We start from the raw sequence: 26,769 nt of genomic DNA, 5'->3' as shown, positions 1-26,769 counted from the left end.
TGAAAAGATGCATTGTGATAGTCATGGAAAGTGAGCTTCTTGAATGCTTAAAGCAATTATACAAAGACACTAAAAATAATTTAAATTTTAAAGCAATGAGTCTACTCAATGAACTCATTTCATATGTTGGTGTTTAATGACTTAAATGACGCTCATTTAAAGCTTCCCCTTTCTTCTTGCTTTTTTTCCCCAAGTATGGAAGTAAAAAGATCCCTCATTAATTAGACTCCACAGGTCCTACCATTTATGCATCTAAAGTCATCTACTTCAAATCCACTGAGGAATTTATGGTCCCTTTGAATCTGACATTTCCTTTCAATTTCCTGCTAAACTAACCATCATACTTTCTAGATTCATACCAGTAGAACCTTCAGAAATAGTGATAACATTTGAAACCAATCCAAAACTTCATGAGAATGTATGTCTTTGGTTCTTCTTTCCTATCCTAACCCAGAAGAGCAAATTCTGCATTTTTCTTGCTATGGTCTTTCTGCTTTTCCCTGAGCAACACAATCAGACATGAAATACTTTCTGTGGATTCATTAAGGGGCAAAAAGCTGTTCCAGGTGAAAATTGGAGGGCAAGAAGTCGTTGTGGAAAGATAAACAGAGGAGTGAAATAATAATTCTTCATTCTACAAAGTGATACAGGGCCAGTCCATGATTACTATCTGTTACCCTGAAGTTGACACAGAGGATGGATATACTCTAAACTGTATCCCTAACATAGCCTCTTCAATGCTGTCCCCATAATCATAGAAAAAGTTAATTAATTCCTTTCTCAAAGGCAAATAAGGATAAAATCATATGAAAAAAAATCATTAACAAACCAAACCCCTGCTCTGGAATTAAATCTGTCAGCTTCTTATGGAAAATACTACAAGTAGCTAGAAGCATGTGTTTTCTTCAGTAAGAACTATAACAAGTTATTGTAACTCTTCTGTGATGGAGATCCCTTATTTTCATCACATTAATTTATGAAATCCTTTCTTACCTATTTTGTCTGTGTTGTCTCATTCTCTGTCCTATGTGTGAGTATCCCACACCACATAAGGGGTAGCAACTGGAGAAGAGGCTGTGGGTCACAATGCTCATAGGCATGTGTCCCTGCAACTGGAGAGACCTATCCATGTTTATCTTTCCCCAGTGAAATCCTGAATGTGTGTGTGCATGTGTCACTCCTCAGCAAACCTCAAGCTGGACTAGTCTGCAAGCAGAACACCTGCATGGATCGGCATGAGGTGTGAGCCAGGCGGCAGAGGAGGGCCCTGCTGTCCAGGAACAGATACTAGGTAGACTTAGGGCTTTTGTTAATATACGAGGGATATGTAACTGTGTGGGTGCAAGATAAGTGTGAAAAAAATGTGCAAGTGCATGTATCTGTTTGCTAGTGAATATCATGCTGGACAAACTGGCGAGTAGGAGATCTGCATGCTGAGTAAGGGGCCCACAGTCCAGCCATGTGAAAGGTGCCACTAATATTTGAGGGATCTGTGATTGTGTGCATTTGTCAATCTACAGGGTGAGGATATGTGTGAGTTTTCACTTCAGTCAGTCCTGATGAACCACAGAGGAGGAGCAGGACTGGACTGCTTTATGTGAATGTTGATGTTGTTGGTGTTCATGGGGCTGCTGCTAAAGACAGTGCCCTGTCTGTGGCAGTCTGTGTAGCCAGACATATTAGAGTCCTCTGTGTGTGTGTGCATGTGTATGTGTGCAAATGCCTCTCTGGGACACAGGCTCAGCCTCACTACCTGCCAAACCTGCAAGCTGGGTTGCCAGGCTGCACCTGGCTGGGCTTCAGCAACTGCAAAGAAACTCTGGTCCTGGAATCCACAGGCTTCAGCAGCTTATAACTTCCTCAACATTTTCACTTTGACTAACTCTGAATTAGATATATTAGTTTTGATTTTATTTGCTTTGAACAGCTTTTACACATATTCATGAAAAATACAAAACATTATGTTCAGCTGTTTGACTCATACCTTTTTCACAGGAACACAACATCCAATGTACAAGATCAGAGATCCATTTAATCTAATTTTCAAACACTTTGTGCACTGCTAGGTGTTTCAGTGAGATGCTATGAAAGCTGTCATGTTGAATGGTTCTGCTAACAAAATCCTCATTTCAGAAATTATTAAATTATGGATCTAGGATTCTCTGAGGAGTGGTGAAAATACAGAACTCAGCATTAAGCATGGGACAAAAAGAGTGTCCTTCTGAGTAAGCAAGCATCCACAAGTTGGACATCTGCTGCTTCAATGAATGTTGCCAGCAGAAGAGAGTTTCCAGGTCCTTGCTGACAGCATGGGGAAGGCTGACAGCAGCAGTGAGAAGTCCACTAGTCTGGATGAGAAAGCAAGAGAAGGGGACACCCTCAGACCTTCAAGGATCCAGACATGGAAGCAATATCCACAGAAGACTAGGTGGCTGAAGGGTCAAAACATAGTGCTCCTTCTCTGATGGTCAGTGCTTTAACATTCAACTTTCAGGTTACGGCAATTGAATATGTATGTGTCTATATACATATATATGTGTGCATATATAATATACACACATGTATGTAAGTATCAGCTAATTAAGAGATTGCTGTGATAAAGTGTTTAGAAGATTGATAAATCAGGCCAGTTTTAAGCTTTAAAATCAAACTTTACTAAATTTATTCATTAACACCACATTTTGCGCTAATAATTAGTAATTGCATCTTACTGATCATCATCATTACATATACAAAACTGTCAGTCAGTAACACTACTATGCTACATCAGTTATGAGTACATAACACCCTGGAATTCATGATGACACCAGTGTCTATGGTCCTTTGATGACCACATTCCTCACATACTTTGTGAAGTGCTTATTCATTGTGTCTATTTCTTTCATCACAGCATTACAAAACATATAAGTTTTGATGCTGGTTACTTCATTTTAGTACCCTTATATTCAGATTCAAGACAAGTTAATATTGATTAGGGCACTTGTTTCTAGTTGACATGAGCCTCTGCTTTGGCTACAAGGTATATGGCACCAAGAGGAGTTATTTAAGCCCTAAGTTCAAAGTCTTAGCTCCAGGCAAAATGCACATAGATATTTGGGCATTCAGTAATCAGACGGAAAACAGCCAACACTTTGAGTAGAGAGTTTCCTGAATTAGCAAATAGATAATGATGAAGAAATGTGTCAGGAGTTTACACACCTGATTCTAGACTAAAGAGAAATGATTTCATTATATGAGGATTATCAGTGTAGAATTCTCTCCTGGACCTTGGTTCTTAAATAATTTCTTTTAAGAAACATAGCCGAGTCATTTATTCCAATGGATGCCTGGAAGGAATTGTGCTTAGTAAAACTCTCAGGAGCAGACAGCTTGCCAGGATTTGAGAATCAGACTGGATGCTCAGTATAGGAGACATACTACCTGAGAAGTACAGACATCGATCAAAGGAGAAAAGCATGCTTCATCTCCTTGAGAAAGGCTCATGAATAAGCATTCAATGATTAATACATTCTCTTAGGAGAACAGAAACATGTGTCTAGTCCTAGTAAGAAAGACACAGAAACCTTAGGAAACAGCCATTACAGAAAGTAAAATTTAGTAAGTTCCAACTTCATTGTTATATTAAGAAATATTTCTTTATCTCTAATATTTTTTCCACTCTATATTAACTCTGTTTCCTCTAAATTCTGTATGTAATGATGTGAGAAGAGACAGACGTAAGGGCCATTATAAACTGTTAATGTGGAAAGGCATCATTTTACTTATGTCAAACAATGCCTATGTACAGCAGCTGAGGAAAAAAATTTAAAAGGTGAATTTTCCTCTATATGTAATCAATTTTGATAATATTTCATGTTAAATATTTAGAATAGAACAGAACAGTTCCGCTGAAAGGAACCTACAACGATCATCTAGTCCAGCTACCTGACCACTTCAGGGCTGACCAAAACTTAAAGCATTACCATTAAGTGTGCTGTCCAAATGCTTCTTAAACACTAACTGGCATGGTACATCAATTTACTAAGCCTGTTCCAGTGTTCGACCACCTTCTCGGAAAAGAAATAGTTCCTAATGTCCTGTCTGAACCTCCCATGACGTGGCTTTGAACCATTCCCATGCGTCCCGTCATTGGATACCAGGGAGAAATGCTCAGCACCTCCCTCTCCACATCCCCTCCTCAGGAAGCTGTAGAGAGCAATGAGGTGGCCCCTCAGCCTCCTTTTCTCTAAACTAGATAAGTTCAAAGACCTCAACCACTCCTCATGGAACACTCCTTCCAGCACTGTCACCAGCTTCATTGCTCTCCTCTGGACACATTCAGGGACCTTCACATCCTTCTTAAATTGTGGTGCCCCAAACTGCACACAGTGCTCAAGGGGAGGGCACAACAATGCTGAATACAGCAGGATAATCACCTGTTTTGACCGACTTGTTATGTTGTGTTTGATGCACCTCAGGATGCGGTTTGCCTTCTTGGCTGCCAGGGCACACACTGCTGACTTGTACTGAGCTTAATATCAACCAGCCCCGCAAGACCTCTTTCGGCAGGTCTGCTCTCCAGCCTCTCCTCTCCCAATTTACACTTGTGCCCAGTGTTACTCAGTCCTAGGTGCAGAATCCGGCATTTGCGGAATGCCCCAATCTATCTAGGTCCCTCTGCAAGGCATTTTGTCCCTCAAGTGAGTCCACAGCACCTCCCAGTTTAGTAACATCATCAGACTTAGTAAGGGTGTATACAACTCCTGCATTCAGATCACTGATAAAAACATTAAACAGAACTGGCCCTGGAACTGAACCCTGAGGAACACTGCTGATGACTGGTGGCTACATGACTACAACCCTTTGAGACCTGCCGTTCAGCCAGTTCTTCACCCAGTGGACCACAAACCCACTGATCCCACAGTCGGACAACTTGTCCAGAAGGATGCTGTGAGGGACAGTGTGAAAAGCCTTATTAAAATCCAGAAAAACTACATCCACTGCTTTCCCTCCATCCACTGTGGGAGTGACCTTATCACAGAAGGATATCAAATTATTTAGACAGGACTTTCCCTTTGTGAACCCAAGTTGACTCTGCCTGATCATTGCATTGTTCTTAAAATGACTTTCAATAGTACCAAGTCTCCTGGTTTTGTTAAAAAACAAGTTTCTCTTTTAGTGAATTTCCCTGACAGCTAAAGCCTTCTAAATAACTACAGTTTTCCCAAAAGCTAGATACATGTTTTGGTAGACATAGCAATGGAATGCGAGGTCATTGATAAGGATGGATGCACATCTCGCGAGAGCAGTGAACTGAAACAGGTGACCAAAAACTGACCAACTAAAGTATTCCATCCCATTCACGTGACACTTCATATAAAAGTGGGGGATCATGAGGATCTTGTCCCTTTTCCTTATGGCCAACATTGGAAGAGGACCTTGCGAGTCGTCCCTGCGAACTGAGGCCCAGTGACAGACTGAATCCAGCTCCGGTTGGCTGCAGAGTCCAGTCCAGGACTTTGGGTGCCGGCCCTACATTTGCCGGAGCAGTTGCCAAGACTTTCAACATTGGTTTTGTATATTTTGTATTATTTTCTCTATTTTTATTGGTAGCATTAGTAAAACATTTTTAATTTTTCCAACTCTCTTCTCTCTGTCCTTCTTTCCCTCTCAATCGCCTGTCCTTAGTGGGAAGGGGGAGAAGGAGGGGAAGAGGGGCTTAACAATACATCTGCCATGGTTTTATTGTCACCCCACAATCAAACCATGACACCAAGTATAATCTTCTCCATAGTTTTTCCAGGAACTGAGTTTAGACTAACATGTCTGTAGTTCTCTGGGTTTTCCCTCATACCCTTTTTGTAGATTGCCTATCTTCCAGTCAGCAGGGACCTCCTCAGACTCCCAAGACCTTTGGTAGGTAAGTGAGAGGAGTCCTGCTGTAACATCTGCTAGCTCCTTCGGTACTCTGGGATGAACCCCATCAGGCCCCATGGACTTGTGAACATTCAACTGGTCCCTTCCAGTTTCAGTGTCCACCAATGAAAATGCACGGTTCCCACAGCTGTGGTACTCCAACTCAGGGGACCATGCAGCCCAAGGTCTATAGGTATTATTAAAGACTGAAGCAAAAAAAAAAAAAATCCATTTAATGCCTCTACCTTTCCTTGATCCCTATTTGTCAGGTAAACATCAAGCATTGATGCAACGTTTTTCTTAGACCTCCTCTTGCTATTAGTATACTTTAAAAAGCCTTTCTTCTTGTTGGACACAACACTGGCCAATTTGAATTCTAACTGACCTTTGGCCTTTCATGTTTTCTACCTGCATTTGTGAACCACAACTCTGTAATATTCCTCAGAAGTTTGATCTTGCTTCCAGAGATCATATAATTTATTTTCCTCTTCTGCTCCAAGAGGAGTTCCCTGTTCAGCCAAGCTGGTCTAATACCCCACCTTCTTGCTTTGCTATAGTATGCATTAATTATATTGAAAAATTAGATATAGTTCATACAGCATATGCTGTATTTTGCTATTTATTTTCCATCTTATTCTAGCCATAATCCAACATTTCACTGTGATGAAACCAAATGAATTATTTTGAGTAGCCTTTCATATATTCAACATTATTTCCAACATATTTTCTTGAAATAACTCTGAAATATCTACAGTTAAACTGAACTTGCTCCATTTAATGATTGTAGAGCTGCTAAAAATTCTTTTACACTCACCCAAGTTCATTGTCAATTTTTCAACGTGTTCAGTATTCAAGGATCTCATTATTTTCTTTACTTGTAAACCCTCAATATTTCTGGTTCAAATCTGATTTCTCCTTCACTATAAAATATTTTGATGCCACTTATTGTATCTTTAAAATACTTTTGCCAGAAGCTATCAGGATTTCAGACAAGAAACTACTTGTTTATAAATGAAACCATTTTCTTAAAAAGACAAATAAACTGAGATGCATATGGTCATACATTCGGTAAGACGATACACTACAGTCCACTTTTCTTTCTTTCTATAATAACAACAAACATATGTGGATAGACACTATGTCTAAAATAAAAAATGCAACTGATTACTGTTTCCGAAAGGTAGCTAACACCTTCATAGGAAACTGGAAATCCTAAAGCAGTAAAAATAAATCAGAAGAAAATAATCAGAGGAACTTGATGAAATAAAATTTTTATATGTTATAAATTGGCACAGTATGGAAAATAAAAAAATAGTGCTTCTGGATATTAATACTATACTTTCTATTTATTGAAGTACTTTATTCTTACTAACTGAAATTGGAGGACTTAAAACAATAGTTTATCTACTCAATTCATGAGAATGGGTAATGTTATACATTCGATATTTTTATGTAAAAAATAATAATCATAGAACAGTTCTGGCATCAAAAGTAGTGTACATATCCTGCCAACAAATTTTTCTACCCATCAAAACAATAAAAAGGTAAGAAGCATCACACTCAAGAGTATCAAACTAAGTACACTGTAGATACATAGTGCTGAAAAAGGTAGCCTACCATTTGAAATGCAGACAAGGGTACCGACCAGCAAACTGTGAACTGGTGACTGTCCCCCTTTATTTTATGATCTCTGCATTTTTACACATTTTTATCTTGCCAAACCAGCCTGATCCCTCCATTTCCTCACCTTTGATTCCTCCTCTAAACGTCTCATAAGAAGTCTTGCACAATTTCAGCATGCAGCATGTTCTTTCCCTGCCTCTCATAAGGAGCATTGTCCCCCAGGACAAGGACTCCCTGGTCTGTGTGGTTCCTCAGAGAACCCCCCAGGAAGTGCTGGGTCTCACTTGACCTGTGGGGCCGGTGGTCTCCTGGGACAGCCCTGGGAAGGTCAAGGCAGGGGCTCGTGTCTCTGTGCTCCTCTATGTGTGTGTGGGTGAGATTTTTATCACATATCCTAACACAGGTCAGCTCAGATCTGCATTTCAAGATGCACAAAAAATTACAGCATCACCACATCATCACTCATTACTTTTAGCTCATCATTCTCCAAGTGATACACAATGCCCTCACAGAAAAAGAAGCAAGTGACAGAGTTGGCTGTGAAACACTATTCAAAATCAGCACCAACATACTCTTTGCTGTAACACTGCACTTGGCTAAACAGGGGGAAGGATTCAAACATTATAAATCATTTAAGAGTGGAGTACAGAGAGAAATAGACAGGAAAAGGGTCTAGCTATGTTCATGCATACCAAATATCTAGCTGAAACAAAACAGCTTGAAACTAATCCAATAATCTTTTCCACCCACTATCTTTAACCTCACTGGCTTCTGATCAATGTCTAACATTAAATAATACAAACAAAAGTCTGAAATATTTTACTAAGCTACCTTGAATACTCTCAGACAAAATAAAAATGCAGTCACAAATCAAAATGAAATGCCTCAGCTGTGATATTTGTGTTCATCAGGTACATTTAAGTTCCATTTTCGCCTGTCTTTTCTTCAAGATTAAAAATGGCAAACACTTGCGACCAAAATTTCCTAACCTATATGTGCCTTTATAATAGGAGGATATAGCATCTAAAAGCCATAGGTATACTTTAGTTACATATCCACAAATATGTCTCTAAACCAGGTTATCAATTCTGTCTGCAATGTCTCTGTACTCTTAACTGTTTATTAAGGAATATATGGGAGGCTGACAGAATGTCAGTCTTCTTTCTAGGTATGAGTTACTTATAAAAGATATTCATTATACAATTTGCATTCTGAAATCAGAGTCAAGGTTACCAATATTTTACAGGTTTAGGTTTTCTATAGCTCCATGCACAGAACTCCTGTTCAAGCCAAGGGAAATCCTTCATGCAGAATAACAGCAAAACAGAGGCTTTCTAGATTTGTTCTGCAGATGCCAGAGGATTTATATATGTAACTCCTGTAAGTATCATCAAGAATAATTAATTATTAATTTTGTATCTACAGTGCTTATCTTCCCTACCATTCCAAGAACCACATAAAAACATTAAAAACATTAAACATTAAACAATGCAACAGATAATACAGAAAAAAACCAACAGTCACATAAATAATTAAAACAAAATCTGAGATGCAGTAGAAACCTTTTTTTTTTTTTCTACAAAGTATTCTTTTCACCCCCTGGCTAACAAATAGAAGTTCACTGAGAAAATCTACGCTCACCAGTGAGAATGCAGTTCAGATTTGCTCGATGAACAATGATAGTACATTGCATCTGATTATCCCTGAATGACAGTTAAATAACTGACATGTTTAATATACCTTTACTATGTCTCAATCTAATGCAAACAGGAAAGCAGAATTTGGAAGGATATTTTAATCTCCCCCACAGCAGATCATCCACTTTCCTACCTACAGAATCCACTAAAAAAACACAACCAAACAAACAAAAACAAACCCAAAAAAACTCCAACTTTTTTCTTCCTATTTCAGCACCTCATGACCCTTCCTGAATTCGCTTCTTTTACATACTGCAAAAGTTCTATTATAACAGAAGGATAACATTTGGTTAAATTCTAGACATTTCTCTTCTATTTTTTCCTTCAGTGATGAAGCATAGCAAGTTCCTATCACACTTTTTTCCCCTAATATTTACCTCCTTTTCTCTTTTTTTTCTACTGACACTACATGCAGCCATTCCCTATTATGGAATTTCCCTTTTCTATGTCCATAATATCAATCCGGGTTATAATGTCTTTAAGTATATACTAAATAATTTTATTTGTTGCAACAATCACATTAAATATCTTTTCTAAACTTCCACTATTCAAGCGTCCCTTCAGCAAGCTTTCACTGCATAATGTTGCACTGTATCACGTGCATGAACTTGTTGGGAGCTACTTATGTATCTCAACAAAGCAGTGCTTTGAGCAGAATAAACAGCGACATCTTTGGTCATGGATCAAAGGTCCTAAACTCCCAGATCTAAGGGGTAATACTAAGTGTACAAATAGCTATTTGAACATATGTCACTCAATTACTAAGGACACGGGAATCAAGATCTAAATTTTCCCAAGCTGACTGCCTAGCACATCTTTGTAAGCCTGCACATACCATGTAAAAAGCCATTCTGCCTGTGTAAAGTCAGATGCTTCTGATTTTCACACACCCTATAGGATTTCCAAATCATCAAACCCAAACTTTGCTGACCAGAGATGAGAGAACATTACAGTGGTGACAGCTTTTGCTGAGAATGTCAGTTGTCTAAATCCCAGACAAACATAACTACACACCATGATCATCTTGATTGATCATGACTAACAATAGATTTAGTCACTAAGATATGCAAAATCTGGTAGCAGTAGACAAAAACTAATTCCTTGAATTCCACTTGAAAACTAAGTTTTATATAGTACAGTATCTAAATCAGGAAATGTTGCATATAATAGAATTGCATTCTCTCATCTCCAAACAGATTTCAGATGTGGCCTCTAGTAGAATGCAAGGAACATTTAACAGGGAGATAACAAAACCACAGCTAATTGTGATAATGAGACATATGATCTCTGTCTCCCTGCAAACAGTGCATCTGAAAGAAATATTCAATTTTTTCTTTATTCAGGGGTGTAAGTGGGTACGCTTGAATATCGCTGCTTTCCAGTTTTCTTAAACAGAGATATTTTGTGCTAGAGACAGCTTAGAACCTGTTTTATGAAAACTTAAGTTGAAAAGTAGTCAAGAGGAGGTAAGTATTATGGCACCTTTCCCCTCCAGCTATTTCCATCACTCTATATTTGCTTTACTGCATCTTCGTTTGGGTTGCATTATACTTGATCTTCATGTTATGGCTGTATCCTCTACTGTGAATATGTGGCAGTAACACCAGCACATGGTAGCACCCCAGCACTTGCAGAATGATCCCCACCTCACTTTTTCCTATCCAAATCCCATTACCTGTTTCCCACCAGTAAAACTACTCTACTCTGAGCAAGGAATGAATGCCATCTACCTGAGGATGACACAACAGTGTCTTCCTCTTTGTGGCCTGCCCTGTGACATGTTGAAAAGCCTAAGTGAGAAAACAACAATTTAGGACTGTATTTGTAACACTCTCCTACTATTTTCAAGGTAAGAAGGTAATATTAGGGCTCACCAACAGATGAGCAGACAGTTCAGGGTCATGGTTAGGTCTAACATCCATATTTGGGTTTATAACCAAATGGACTAAGTTACGGGAATTCAAAAAATTCTACATTCTGCATTAGGTCAGGATGTTCAAAATAATTACGTGACATGAGTGAATGAGATTTGTATCCTAAGTAATATACACATTTTTTTTAATTTCACTATCTATATGCTTTACACATGCCTACATACTCTGTCTGTGCTTGCAAGCACTGTGTATCATATTATTCACAGCGTTATTTGTCATGGAAGAATCCACTGCATTTTTTAAAGCAAAGCAATCAGTCTATCTACAATTAGAATGAAGTTACCTGAGGGCAAAATGTAGGAGTTATTTAACAAAATACAGCTACCTTACACAAAAGTATATGACAGCAAGTGAAGAATAACAAATGCAGTTGAAAACGTAGGAGGAATTTGTAAAGTAATTATCAAAACTTAAATTTGATCTGCCTTGGCAAAGGGAACAGGGAACTCTAAAGGGGGGGAATGTGAATACCAATGGTAGTACATTATTCCATAGACCCTAGAGAATCATAGAATGTCCTGAGTTAGAAGGGATCCACAAGGATCATCGAGTCCAACTCCTGTCCCTGTGTAGGACAACCCCACAGTTTACACCATGTGTCTGAGGGCATTGTTCAATTGTTTCTTGAATACTGTCAGGTTTGGAGCTGTGACAACTCCCTGTGGAGACTTTTCCAGTGCTCCACCACCCTTTGGGTGTTCTTCCTAATATCCAATCTAAACCTCCCCTGGCACATCTTCCTGACATTCCCTCGGGTTCTGTCATTGGTCGCCAGAGAGAAGACATCAGCACCTGCCTCTCCTCCTCCCCTTGTGAGGAAGCTGTAGCCACAATGAGGTTTCCCCTCAGTCTCCTCCAGGCTAAACAAACCAAGTGACTTCAGCCACTCCTCATATGGCTTCTGCTCCAAACCATTCACCAACTTCATGGCCCAACAATAATAGCACAAAGGAGCGTCACCACTATCAGGTCTTTGATACATGATTTCCACCAGCAATGCTGATATTCATGTGCCTGACAGGTCATACATTTAAGTATCTGCCCATTTCTGATTTTAGCACATTTTAAAGTTCTTGGGAGTATTTAATCATAGTGATTGACTTAATGATCCTTGCCAAGTCACTTTCATCCTCAATTTGCACTCAAATGATCAATAAGCTTGACCATGCCAAAAGAGGGGGGAAAGTGAGGAAGAAGAAGAGGAGAAAGATAAAAAAGAGTGCAAGAAAGAGAAAGAATGAGGGAAAGGGAGAGAAAAAAAATCACAAAGGAACGAATCAAAACAGAGTGAGAGAGCAAAAGAAAGAAGGAAAGAGGAGAGGAAGAGAGAAAGAAGGAAGGAAGGAAGGAAGGAAGGAAGGAAGGAAGGAAGGAAGGAAGGGAGGGAGGAAGGGAGGGAGGGAGGGAGGAAGGAAGGAAGGAAGGAAGGAAGGAAGGAAGGAAGGAAGGAAGGAAGGAAGGAAGGAAGGAAGGAAGGAAGGAAGGAAGGAAGGAAGGAAGGAAGGAAAGGAAAATTGAGAGGGAGGAGGAAGGGGACACTATATGAATATGAAACGTATAGCATAATCTACAGCTTGAACCCAAAATCACTCAAAAAATTATGGGATGCTAGTATTTAACAACAAAACAACCACTATTAAAATGCAACATCACAATGTTCAAGGGTTGGAGTGGAGGGGTGTTCTAGAAAGAAATTCAGTCCCTAGCATTACTACTATCAAATGTGCCTAAAATTTGCCTTTAGTAGCTGAAGTACTATTTTAAAAATGTGTGTAAATTACTTGTAAACCTAAGGGTCTTTGAAAATTAGTAAGAATTTGGCCACAAAAATTCCTTGGGTATCCCATTTTTAACTGTAAGCATTTCTTCATTCATGTTTAACATCTAACTGATAAGCCAAATTTCATTTTCAGAAGTAATGCAGATAACTCCCAGCATAAATCTTACTGGATGTTAAAGAGACATGACTTCTAATATCATCAACATCAGCCTCCTCCATAAGTTAGGTATGGAAGTACTGAGCAATGCAATGCATGGATTAGAAATAGTATGTCGTCTAGGTCTTCAATATCTATTTCTTATCCTCTATAACTGATAAAGTATTTGCCCCAAGGAGATTTGAGTTCTGAAGCTGAAAAGTGTTCTTTGGGGAATAAGGGCAGAACTTTATTCTAAGCACATAAAAAAAGATGAATACCAGAAGTGAGGCCATTTGTGCTATTCTGAAAGCACAAGTCTTCTTCAGTTTTGAAATGCTTTTTAAAAATGGATTCCAGTTACATGCATACATACATGCATAAATGAACACATGTATATAGTAAAGAGAGATATACAGATTTTTTTTTTTTCAACGAATACAGTGGCCAGGTTGTGAACAGAGTGGATCTCACCCATCCCACATTACCTAAAACAGGGACCACTGAAATTTTGTCAGAAAGTTGATCCTAATGTGGCACCGCCCTTAACATGAGCACAGGGCTTGTATGGTTTCTGTGATCAGATTCCTGAGCTGCTGCAGCGGAAGCGAACAAGCCCACCAAGTTTCAATTACAACAGTCACTCCCCAAGACTTATGTGTCTGCAAGAGAGGGCTGTAGACAGTACACAAGGCCATGAAATATATACCTTTGCTTCTCCTCAGTAAACAAACCTGTACAGATCCGATGGGGCCGGTTAGTGTCAGCACTTGCAGCTATTCTTTCCTCACACCAGCTACATGCAGTCTTACAGCTACAGAGACAAGTTCAGCCAGCCATATGCAGGGCCACACTCTGCTAAATACTGTTGGCATCACTAAAACAGGGCACGGTTCTAAGTAAAGGTGGAAGGAAAGCACATAGTGCTCACTCCTACACCCACATGGGAGCAGACTCATGGCCATCCAAACTTCCTCTTTCGCGTTGTTCTTTAGGAGCAAAGGCTGAATCATTATTTTTCCGTATTCTTTCAATACTATTTTCTACGATATTGTGGTGTGGCCGCATATGTAGTTTATATATACATAAATACATGCTCATATAAATCCATATGAGCATCTACACATACACAGAAAGCTTAACATCACATCCACACCCCTCCCAAAACCAGTTCTTAACCAGGACACACCTTTCCACAAATGCACTCCATCCACATACAAAAACCGTACAACAGTGGTCAACATGTAGAAATGCAAAATCCTGTACAAACACACATGGAAAAATCCACACTTTGTGGCTGACTGCCAAAATTTCCCAGCTCACACACTTGACTTCAGATTACACCCATGGACTCAGACACATGTGCACATATGCACATCCACATATAAACGTAAACATGCTAACCTACATGAATGAACACATACACACATGTGTGCAAGACAAAATCATGCACAGATGCACATGTGTTGACATGTAGAACACATGCGCACACACACAAAATACATGTACACACACGCAGAAACAGATCCATGCACACACACACAGATGCATACACACATACGAAACCCATGCACACATATACATGCACTTATATGCACACACAAAAGTGCACACACAGAACTACACATGCACACATACACAATCACACACCACACACATTCACACGTGCACCCACATTTCACGCGACAGCACATGCATGCACACGAACACACTCACGCAGGCACACATTTCCACAAACACACATGCAAGTGCAAACGCTCACAGGTGCTAACACACGCACCCCCACAAAGAATGCACAACGCATGCACAAATACAAGCGGACCCTTATAGCCGCACTCGCACCATAAGGAGAGTTAAACACACGTGCACATGCATGTACGCTCACACACACTCTCGTGCTCAAAAATGCATCCCCACCCCGCAGACACTTCCGCACACCCACTCATACGCACGCTCCCCCATCGCAGGCGTTGCTTGCCTGCATCCTCTGCACGCTCCCCCCAGCAGAGGGAACCTCCGCCCGGCGCACCTTGCGCGGTAGCTGCGCTGGGCAGAGGAAGGAAGCCGAAAGCGCGGTTCCCTAGTCCGACAAGGAGGGGTCGATGCCGATTCCGCAGCCCCGGCCACCAGCCCCCTTTCGCCCTCGGCTGGGGCTCCCCCCGCGCAGCGCAGCGCCCCCGCCCCCGCGGAGCGGCGCGGCCCCGGTGGCGCGGCGGGGCGGCCGCTAGGTGGCGCCAGCGCTCTTCCCGGCGGAGCCGCAGCCGCACCGCCCCCGCCCCCCGCCCGGCCCGGCCCGGCCCGGCCCGGCGGGAGCTGCCGACCCGCCCGCCCCGCTGACTGCGCGGCGCTGCGCGGGGTCCCCTTGCCCCCGCCCGCGGCGGCAAAGAGCCCCCTCCGCTGCGGGCACGGCTGTGGCCGCGCTCTTTAGGGAGCGGGGCTGTGCCGCCGCCTCCCCGCGGCCGCTGAGACCGGCTTGTCATTAATGGCTCCGCGCAGAGCAATTAGTCTGCAAATCCCCTCGGAGACGCACATGCTTCTGTGTGAGGTGTGTGTCTGGAGGCGTGTGTGTGTGTGAGTGAATGTGTGCTGCGAGTGACGATGGCAGCCCCCAAGCACCGCACGTGAATTCTTAATAACGAGGCACTGATTGTTTTTGCGAGCGGCCGCAGGATGGATGAGCCCCGCCGTATTAGCTGCCCGAGGCTCCTCCGGGGGGCTTTGGAGACCTCGCCACTGTATTATTTCTCGAGCCGTTTTCCTAGGCAGAACTGATCCTCTTAGGGGAACGGGGGGGCGGCGGGAGAATCTCAATTGCAAATACTGTTTGGAGTTTATCAGGAGAGTGTCTGAGCTTTAAGATGCTCTTCCATAGGTCCTGGTGGATGCTCTAACGAGGCAGGATTGTGGTGGGTTTCGGCTGTGCAGGGAGTTGGGGTAGAGGGGGGTGGGGGGAAGGAAAAGACACGATCGAGAGTAGCTGAGACTTTGTGCCCCCGTTGGAGAGATGGTTGAGTCCTCGTCAAGGTTGCTGTGGTATCCCAGAAACACCATTCACTCCGAGCTGTGACCGCGCACCATCAACAGCAACAACTCCGCTGCGCCTAGCCAAGGAATAGGAATCAGGAGCTCTCAAGAATAATATGAAAGGAATCTGCAGAGGGGCAATCCGTGCAAAGGAATCGAAATTAGCAGACTTTTTGGAAAGGGGATGTACTAAATGTGGCCGGCTGGACTTCATCCTGGTGAAGAAAATGGAGATTAAAAGTGGATTTACATTGTGGAACCTCGTCTTTTTATTGATGGTTTCGTGTGTGAAAGGTAGGGTAGTATTTGAGGGGTATATTTTTAGGGGTCCGTTTGCTTTTGGTCAGGGCGTTGCAAGCTCTAGCCTTATACCAAGGTGTATTCCAAAATATATTCATCTTTTATTTTATATACTTACCCTGGGTACCTTACAATGGAAAGATATAAATGATCGCTAAAGCGGGGAGGAAAGAAAGAGTTGATTCAGAGCTCTCTTCGGAGATAGGAAATGTATTTGCTTGCCAGGCTTGGTGTTCAATGCAGTGACTGAGCTGAGGCTCAATAAATATTCTTGCAGTATGCTCAAAGGGAGACGTAAGTTGGTTCATATAGCCTCTAACTAGTATATTCAAGCAAATACCATCGGGTGACTTTTTTGAGGTGATGATGATGGTGTTGTGTGGGGGGGGAATACCTACATTTCTGGTCTTCAGTCGAGCAACGGGCTTTTTGCGGGAATGCCTGTATCGATGCACTTATGAGTTTAACCCGTTGCGTGGGGAAAGTTACGGAGGAGCTCGGCGTGTGCGTAGCCGTCTCACAGCCCGAAATGCGCTTCACGCTCAGCTGTTTGTATGCATGCGGGGCTCCCTGTCTGTCGAAAAGGTACGTTAGCAATTCAGCCTTGAAGGCATGGTCTGTTGCTGGGTGCAAAGATCGGCACCTTTTCTCTTCTCTCCTTTGATCCCTTTTCCCTGATGTATGTGAGGCTTTTGGTGGGATTTTTTGGTGGTTTTGGGGGGCTTTTTTTGGTGTTTATTTTTTTCGGGGTAGGGGCTGTTTTGCTTGCTTCTTCCTTCTGTGTTCATGAAAAGACAGTAAAAAGGAAACCTCTAGTTAGCGGCATAAATATCTCCAGTAAGTCTGTGCTTGCAGATAGTTAAGGAAAATGCTACACAGAGAAAAGAAGAAATACGTGTCTTGAATAATCTGCATCTTCAAAATTACACAGGCATCGCTAAACGGTGAAGTGCTGATCCCATCACGCGTGCCTTCAGTAAAAGGATCCATTCTGCAAGTCCCCACAGTCGGCTGCCTACCCTAAATAATCTCCCCTTGTTTGTAGCCAGTGATTAATATCTGATTAATCACCCTTTTATCCCCCTCCTCATCCTCCTCGCCGCCACATTCATACACTCCCAGAATATTTAGTAGACATTATCGATCCTCTCCGAGTTTTTAGCCTTGGTTATCGCCTACAGAGGTTGCCTGCACTGATGGGAAGGAGGGGTGTGTGTGTGGGAGGGGGGGGGAGGGGGCATTCAAAGGCGTGCCTTCCCAAGCTGGCTCTGCCTTGGATGAAACAGTTTATTGTAGAGCTTTGCAGCTGCTTGTCCCCTCATTTGCATGACGTGGAAAAGATAATTCGTGTTTCACGGAGAGGATGTCGAGGGCTTTTATCTCATCCCACGTTATCCTGGCACGGGGATCCAAGGGGAAGGGGCTTGCCTGCGGCGTTAATGCACAATATAGTTACAGGCAGCGTCTCTCTGCGTTTATCGAGGCGAGCTGCTTCCTGCGTCTTGCCCCGTTCTGGAGACGGTCTGTGATCAACATCAACCCGGGGCTTTTCTTTCACCTGGTTCAGTCCCCTGTCATTAACACATTCTCTGTGCCAGGTGCCATCATTTGCAAGTCACGGGCTCGCTGCCGGCGAGGCGCGCCGTGCCGCTCCGCGGCGCGCAGCGGGCGCGGTACGGAGGAGCGGTGGCTCCGGAGCTGCTGCCGAAGCAGCTGCTGCTTTGTGAGCATGAGTCGCGGGGCGGCAGCATCCTACAAAATTAAAGACTCGGGCGATTCTCCACGCGTCGCGATGGCCGCGGGAGCCGTGCAAGTTTCCACAGCACCTGTTGAGAAGCCACTTCGCTTGCCTTTGTGGGTGGGGGAAGGAAAAAACACTGGACACTGAGGGCTAAAGCTGAGATGAAGCACCTAAAACAGAACAAGAAAAAGGAGGGAAAAAAAGGGTCTTTGCAAAACTGGCCCTTTCTCTTCCTGCTCATGTACAGTCCCAGAGAGATGCTGTGAAGCTGTTTCCCCTCTATTGTCGGGGCCTGAGCTTCCCAGATGCTGACCCTGACAGTTTCTGTAGACTTCCCCCAGACTTTGTGGGGTCCTCTCGGCAACTGCAAATCCAGTAGGTCAGGTTTCACATCCTGGATGCAGGCTCCTTTAGGCAGCCAAGCTTCGTAGAGCTGGCTTAAAGTCACTGCAGCAGTGCATCTTTCCTGGGCGTTTATATTTAGTTCTCTCCCCACTCCCATGAATGAGTACATTTTACCTTGATTTACCTTCCCATTGTGTCAGTACATGTTTCTGCTCCCAGAAACCTTGGCAGAGGCAAACAATGAATGATTACCTGCCCATTTAAAACATTCCAGATTTTGGGAGCAAGGTGACTCCCTAGCACCTTCATCTGCTTTACTGTTGCCTGTCAAGGCCTTTTCACTGTGCCCTACCTCCACAAACTCCAGCCCATATCCTTCCTCGCTTAATCACCTCCACTGAATAGTCCAGCACCATACCATAGCACACAAACTGTTGCTGAGGTTCCTGTTATCCAGACCATTTCCACAGCTTTGCTTGGTATCTGCCTCTCAGGCCTTTCCTACTTTTGTCAGCATCCTGTGCCATTTCTCCAGTCTTGATCCACAGCTGTTTCACTGTTACAGGTGTGAAACTATCCCAGGGTGCTTACAGAGCCACGTTCATATCTGATTAATTATATGCTCCTTGTTTTTGTATATATCCGTATAGATCAAAAAAAACCCCTTCATGTTTATCTATAAATTTGTGCCTCTTTGGAACCTTGAAACAATACTTGGAAGGAGCTAGAAAAGGGAGAATAAGGAAGGAGAAAATGGGAGGAAGGAAATTGTGAGAACTGCTGGGGAAGGGATGATGGCAAGAGCTGAAGAGGAATTCTACCTTCTTCCATGAAAATCTTTAACTGCTTATGCCACAGATCAGTCTCCAACAAAATCTTCCTTGGTTGCACATATTAAAAAAGCAAAGAAATGGCATCATTGGAAAGTGAGAGAAGGCACAGATGACACTAAAGCAAACAAACAAAAGAAAAAAAAACCCCACAACTTGGCCTTTGGAAAATGCCAAGCAGGGTCATTCCTGACCAGCTGCAAGGGATGATGTATACCGTGTTCTTCTCTTTAGATGTGCAAGGCACCTAGAAAAGCTCCTTTCCCTTCTCCCCCACCCTCCTACAGGAGAAATGAGAAGCACCCTTTAGGCACAGGAGAAACAAACCAAGCTTGGAGGAGCAGCAAGTGGAAACCTACGTGCTCCAACTCTCTTACAGAAAGGGGATAAAAGAAAATGAAACTCAAATCCATGGCAGTTCTTTTATATGCAAAAATGAAACAAGCAGTATCAGTGAGCTTTGTCTCCCGAAATTTAGGAGAGAAATAATCACTGATACCTGCATCCCTTTGGTTTGGCAGCTCCCTCCCTCCTCCCCCCCCAAAAAATTAGAAAATGTTTGTGATCTGTTTGCAGAAGCAAACCAGGGAGGAAATCGGGAGAAATGACTAGAGACCACAAGACTCTATCTCTTCTGTTTAGCTGTCGCTCCAAGACAGAGAGGATAGAGCACTGAGGTCTGCTCTTTTGTTTGCCCGGCTAAAATGAAGCGTTGTCTCTGCTGTTGCTCCCCTGTTCCCCTGTTGCAGTTGTGACAAGTGGAACAAGGACACCTTTCAAAATAAAAGGGAATGAAGCAGTGAGATTTTAAACTGCTGATTAACAGAAGTGGTGAGAAAATGGAAAGGATTTCCATATTCATTGATGGGTGTCTCGTACGTGGGAATATTTAGCAGGGACAAAGCATGTCCTGCTTCTGTCAGCCACCTCTGCAGTCCCCTTCTCCCTCAGCCCCGTTCTCTTCAGGCTCCGCCAGCCCCTCCTATCTCTTCCTTCCCAGTCACTTGATTTATGGAGTTACTGGCGGTGGCTTTCCTCGGTGGGGCACGGGTGGGCGCAACAACGATTGGGCGAGTAACAGCAGGTTCGGGTTTCCTCATCTCCAGATGGTCGCTGCCGCGTCTTTGTGTGTGTGTGTACGCACGCAGGGGTGCAGGGAGACACCGGTTAGAGAAGGGACAGCCTCGTCCTTCCTTTTCAACTCCTCCGCACACACTCGGCTCCTTTCACGGTGCCTGTTTCCCAGAAGCTCCCTCAGATCACACTGGGCTCCTGCTCAGGGATACTGGCCACAGCACCTAAGCCATTTTTTCAAGCTACACAGTTCTGCAGGGTTGCAGACTAAGTTGCCCTCTCTCACGCCCGCCCTTCTCCTTCAGGGCTGAAACAAAGCTCCGCTATACCCTCTGCCTGGCGCACGGCTCTTTCTGCTTCTCTTCTGCAGGGTAGAAAAGAAGAAACACACAAACCCTTTCAGCAGCATCAGCAGGGACCACTTCTCCCTCCCTTGCCCGGTAGCATTAGGGACCCGCAAAGAGCACAAAGTCCCCTGCAGTCTACACCTTTTTATTGTGAGCTGCAGCTGTCGCAAGGCGGAGCCGGCCCGGAGCAGCAGCAGCCCGCCGGCCGGCGCCACCTGCGCTCGGCGGCAGCCGGACCGACACCGGGACCGGCACCGGCCTCCGCAGCCTCCGAGGCGGCCGCACCTTCAGGGAGTCCTTTTAAATATACTCTTCCGTCGTTTGACTTCCCTGTTTGGTTTTTTGTTTGTTTGTTTTGGTTTGGTTTTTAGCTCTGTGACTCCCTCAAGTCTTTTGTTTGCAAGCCCTTCACTCCCTGAGCGCCTGTTACTTGCAGGAGCGGGCTGGGGCTTCAGGCAACCATACAAGCTGAAGAGGGACAGCTTGCATCTTCAGCTCCGTTATCAACATCTTGGTTTGCAAGCATCAGCCCACAAGACCTAAAGACCTTCGTGGATACACTTTCGAATCCCTCCTTTTCCAAAACCCCTGTGAAATAAACGTAGCAGAAGCTTATAGTCTACTTGGTGGTTTGTTTTTTGTTTTGTTTTGTTTTTCTTGTTTGTTTGTGGCATTTTTTTGTTTTTGAGGAACAAGTCAAGTAGGATTGATTGTACATCTAGCTTAGTGCTCTTCATCTCCAACGATGACTATTAGCAGCAGTCAGGGCAAAGATACGAGCAACACAGCAAATTCAGAGTGACTAGCACATCATCCCAGATTACAGCACCCAGCAGTTTTGGATCTCTCGAGCTAAAGGCTGCGTTTGGAGCATCATGTTTTAAGAGGCATGGAGCAGTCTGTAGTTCGCTTGTTTGTTTATTCCCTTCCCTTCCCTTCCCTTCCCCTCCCTTCCCTTCCCTTCCCTTCCCTTCCCTTCCCTTCCCTTCCCTTCCCTTCCCCTCGCTTCCTTTCATCCCACATGCTTTACACTCTGCACCTGGCTGAAAGCATTGAATAATATGAAAGTTTGTAATAAAATTAGCATTATTATAACTGTTGTTGATGTGCTACACAGGTCAGCTTCAAAAATTTGAGATTTGTAACCATTGATTGCACATTGATCAAGTAAAGAGGGAGAAAAGCACAAAATTTTTTAGAGAAACTTTAAAAGATTTTGAAATATCCTGCGGGGATGGCTCAATTTGCATGATAGTAATACCCTTTCAGAGAAAAGGCTATGAAGAATAAAGTAGCCTTGTATCTCCTCTTTTTTAAAAACAGATGACTTGGGCACTATCTAATTTTCAGAGATATTCAGCATTTCCAATTCCAGCTGGCTCCAGGAAGAGTGTGGGGAACTAGTTAGCACCTGTGAAGCAAGGCCAAGTCCATTGTTATGACGCTGGGACAGAGACAGATAGTATAAATCAAAGGAAAACATTTATAAAATAACTTATGTAAAATGTTAATTCTATAGAATCTGATAAATTTGAACAGGTAGGAATAGGAAGGCCTTTATGATCTGCTGCAAAAATTTTTACCTTTTTCACTAATAGAAAACTTCAATTCTAATTCAGCAGAGTTGTGACATCTCAGACTTAACTTCTTGTGTCATTTGACTTGTATTTCTGGACATAATGGTTAAGACTGAAAAGATGGAACAAAGCCATTGTGGGAAATTATTTTACGAGATCACTCCAAAGCAATCTCCCACAAAAGAACAGTCAGAGAACAGACAATTTGGTCTAAGGTGTTGGTTTTTCTCTTAGGTCCTTATAATTTTAGGGGAGCTTTGAAGAAGCAACATATAAGTAACAAATCAGAGAGGCATATGATAAAAGTATTTATTACAAGGCTATAAAACTTAACTCACCATTTTAACTGAATAATTTTCATGCTAACGTTTATTGAAAAATTCCAGAACTCTTATAGGATTTAAACATGTGCCTTTCAAACAACTTGATGAATGTTTCCTTCTCCATGAAATTGTACAATTTCTCTGCAAAAAGAGAGAATCTTTACATCTATCACAAATTCAAGGAACAATATTTAGTGATGATCTTGGATCTAAATGGAATGGTGCATAAATGTAATGTACAGGAATTCATCTGCATCTTAAAAAAAGAAAAAGAAAAGCCTAGTAGTACTAGGAAATGTTGAATATCTGCTTCCCAATACCCAGCTATTCTTTCGGGAACTGGAATGGACAAGGCTATGGGCTATGACAAAGACTTTTTACAAGAAACATGCACACACACACAGACATGCCATGTTTTTGTAGATGTTTAGATTTAGTTGTTTAATTTTCCTGGGCAGATTTGCATTTATACTATCACCGCCTTGTTCTTACAGATCATGTAAGATTTACTATGGCTCCATAATCCTAGCATTGCAAGTGCTGAATACCATTGTAAATGTCAAAGAAGGAAATAGTGGAAATTCGTCATCTCCTGCTCAGTGTCTGAAATGTTAGATAAGTTTATAGATCTAGGAACAGTGTTAGTCAGGAAGACAGAGCCTCACAGTATTTGGGAATGGCATACAAGGGATTCCACCGGGACTGGTGCTCTCACAGAGTGGTATTGTCAAAAAGCAAGGTGAGATGCAACCAGCACAGACACAGAGATGGACTGCCCATTTTCTGTTGGATTCTACAGAAGACATCATAGCATCGTGTATCGTATTCATATTGTATCACAGAAATAAGGTGAAAAGCAATAAGTAACTTAACCCACAGAGGGATTCACAGGGTGATGAATTCTCACCTCCCGAGGCCTGTAAATGACACAGATTATCTTTGCAATAGGACTAAAGGAATCTGGAAGCTTGAGGCAGAAATGACTGAGTAATTACTTGGATTATATAGATGATGAATCACTACTTCTGACCTTGAATTCTATTTTATCTGTTTCCCATATCTACTTGTCTTATTAGTTTTATATCTTTATGCATTGTAACTTGTCTGATTTCAATCTCATGGAATTGTGTATACACACGTGTCCACATACATATATGATATGCATATATAGAAAGTATATCCATATATTTGCTTATGTCATGAAAAAATTCAACAGACTACATTGTCATCATACAAAGGTGCACGTAACAACTTGAAATGTATGTGCTTCCTAAGTAATTAATTACCTCTTAATTTATTGTCTATGCCTAATCTCAGAAGGAAGTTCTGCTATGATACATGACTGATTTCACTAACAAAACAATAGTGCAAGTAGTAATAGCTAGCAAATGTTAGGAGGAAAGCTCGATGAAAAGAAAAAGCACTAGTTACTAAATACACTAATAAAAACTGATCCTAGCACATTAAGAATTAACTGACACAATTATTTATTCCCACTGATTTTGAAAAGTTTTACCGAATATAATTCCTATAAAACTGGTTTTAGTAGAATGAAAACTTCTAATCACCTCTCAAATACAGAAAAAATATGTCTGTGCTGTTTTCTCTTTTATTTTAATACTGGCATTATCATTTAAAGAGGCTGACATATCACACCTCAGAGGTGGCTGTATTTCAGTGGCACTTAAAATGATCCCTCTGTGATCATTATCTTCTTACAGAAGTGTTTTCAGACCAAGCAAGTAGTTACCTGCAAGTGTAGTTTGGAGTCTGTACATAAAATGAACTACACAAATGCTGAATACGGATATTCTTCTCCTTTCAGCATAGCGTTACTTTTATTGGGTTATCATCTATTCCAGATATGTAGTTACATTTCAAAATGCTGAATTATCTAGCAAAACAAAGCACAAAAATAGGGAAGTCTCCACATGTATTTTATTGTATTTATCTTCTGCTAGCATGTTCTTTGTGTTTGCCATCATCTCAGAACCTAAACCATATAATATACTGAGCCAAATCACAAGATCTAAAATATCCTGGAAAACAAGTGTGCAAATCCTGACTTTTGGAAAGCCTACCTGGTTAACCAAAGGTGGAGGTGAGAAAAGAATAGGTCTTTGGCCACCTCACATAGTGAAGTCAATTAGCTCTGCTGTATAAGATGCTTTTTTCATGCATCTCCAGGTGCATGTGGGAACACAGACATGCACACACATGCAAACGTGTGTGTGTGCATACCAAAACTTCTGGTAGCAGGCTTCTGTAGCTGTGAGCTCTATCAAGAAGAACCTATGCTTAGTTCATGACTATCTCGCCTTGTGTGTTTTCCCGTGAATATGTCTATGCTAACCAACATTTATGCTTTAATCGTATGACTACTGCTATTGACTTTAGCAATGTTTGTTGCATGACACGGCAGTTTTAATGACCACAAGGAAAGAAATACATGTAATTCATAATATGTAACTGAAAGGGCAAGACAGTTCCTCCAAAACCTTTACATCAATACAGTGCTCACAAAAGAGCTTATCTGATTAGAGAATTTTCATCAGTCTAATATATTGAAGGAACATGATACAAATTGTACTTTATCAAGTGAATGTTTTAGCAATGCTCATGGCAACAATTCTTCCCTTTAAGGACTATTACTAAAATGATTTACATTTTTACAGCATTCACATTATTTACTAAATATGAAATTCTTTCATATGAAACTGCTGAAAGATTTTATCTTTAATTAGACCCTTCAACAAACAGTCCTGGAACTGAGAAAAAAAATCAACATTTAATGTTTGATGGGCTTGAAAAATGTTCTCTTACAATCAAAAGAGGGGAATTGACTGCTCAATCCTCAGTTTCTTGCTGTCTTCTTCAACTTAAAAACAAATAGGAACATCATTACCTACTCCTTTCCACATTACTATTCAGTGTATCTACCACATTCATTCAAAATTCTTTTCAATAGCTCTTCCTTTCTGCAACCTCTTTTGAAGAGGGCAAATAATTTCCCTCACAAAAGTCACATAGTTATTAGCTTCAGAGACTTCGATAATATCGCCTCTTTACCCTTTATTTCAATCGTGGCAACTTGTTCCTGGGAAAATAAAATACCTCTGACATTTGGAAGAATGTTTCTTTAGGGGTTTTTATAGATGCTATTTAATGAACTTTCAAATATCCTAAATTCAACCATGTTTCCTTCTAACAATTACAGAGATCTTGTAAGAATGTGGCACAACTTTCTACCCAAGTATTTCAGTGTTCTTGAGAAAATTTAATTTTCAGCCTCTTTCTGTGGAAAGAAAAATAGCATAGACACTACACTAGCAATAGCATTTCTGTGTTTTTCATAGAGGACACAGTGCCAACAGAACCTCCTCTGTCTTGTCATGCAAGGATAACAAGTTTCCGTTGATGAACAGGTGAGATATATTTTACTGGCATTTTCATTTTCAGCAGTGGAAAGTTGCACCAATCAACCATGTAAGACACAGTGATTTTTGAAACGCCCTGACAAACTTATGCTTCTCAAAGCTATTTATCTGAAATAGCAATGAGCAACATAATCCATGCTTAATATAGAATGAGTTCAACAGCATTGGTGACTTCTGCATGCCTGCCTCCATAACTTTCCTAAGGATATGTTTCCAAAATTCCTAAATCACTCTAGTACTACAATTGCAGGTCATAGAAAATTGTATGAGTTTCAGCACTAATTTCAGCTAGTTTTAAATTAAGCTACCCATAAAAAAACCCCACTCTCCTAAGCTCTATCCATATATTTTTACTACACTCAAATTCTAGCTCATCAGCTAGCTCCTGTAATTTTTCCCAATTTATCCAGCCTCCCCTGCACTTCTGGGCTCCCTTCCCAAACTCTCTTCCCACTCCATAAGTACCACTGGAGAAGTCCCAAAAACATAAAGCCTGCAGTAAAATATAGAAAGTTCTCTTCAGTTTCTATATCATTTGTAAAGTCCTTTTGTGGCCCAAAGTAATAAGTATGTAAGGGTAATCTATTAGGAATCTAAATATCCTGCCAGCCTTACAGTCATAGATTAAACTTAATTTTTCAGAATGTTCTTTGGATTTTAAATCATCTGCAAGAAGGCAAGATTGGAAGACTAGACTTTCAGTTAT

At 41.8% G+C, this 26,769-nt stretch overlaps 1 protein-coding gene across 4 annotated transcripts in view; it reads left to right on the top strand.

Annotated features, from left to right (window-relative positions):
- Positions 1-16,205: 16,205 nt before the first annotated feature.
- CSMD3 (CUB and Sushi multiple domains 3) overlaps positions 16,206-26,769 on the top strand; it is a 647,755-nt gene continuing 637,191 nt past the window's right edge. For all 4 annotated transcript variants that reach the window (XM_065630191.1, XM_065630190.1, XM_065630189.1 and 1 more), the window contains exon 1: positions 16,206-16,383. In XM_065630191.1, the coding sequence (XP_065486263.1) occupies positions 16,206-16,383 (178 nt within the window). The remainder of the gene's footprint in view (positions 16,384-26,769) is intronic.

This window comes from Caloenas nicobarica, chromosome 2, assembly GCF_036013445.1.
Source record: "Caloenas nicobarica isolate bCalNic1 chromosome 2, bCalNic1.hap1, whole genome shotgun sequence".
In the NCBI taxonomy this organism is placed as follows: domain Eukaryota; kingdom Metazoa; phylum Chordata; class Aves; order Columbiformes; family Columbidae; genus Caloenas; species Caloenas nicobarica.
This window is presented reverse-complemented; position numbering and strand designations above follow the sequence as displayed.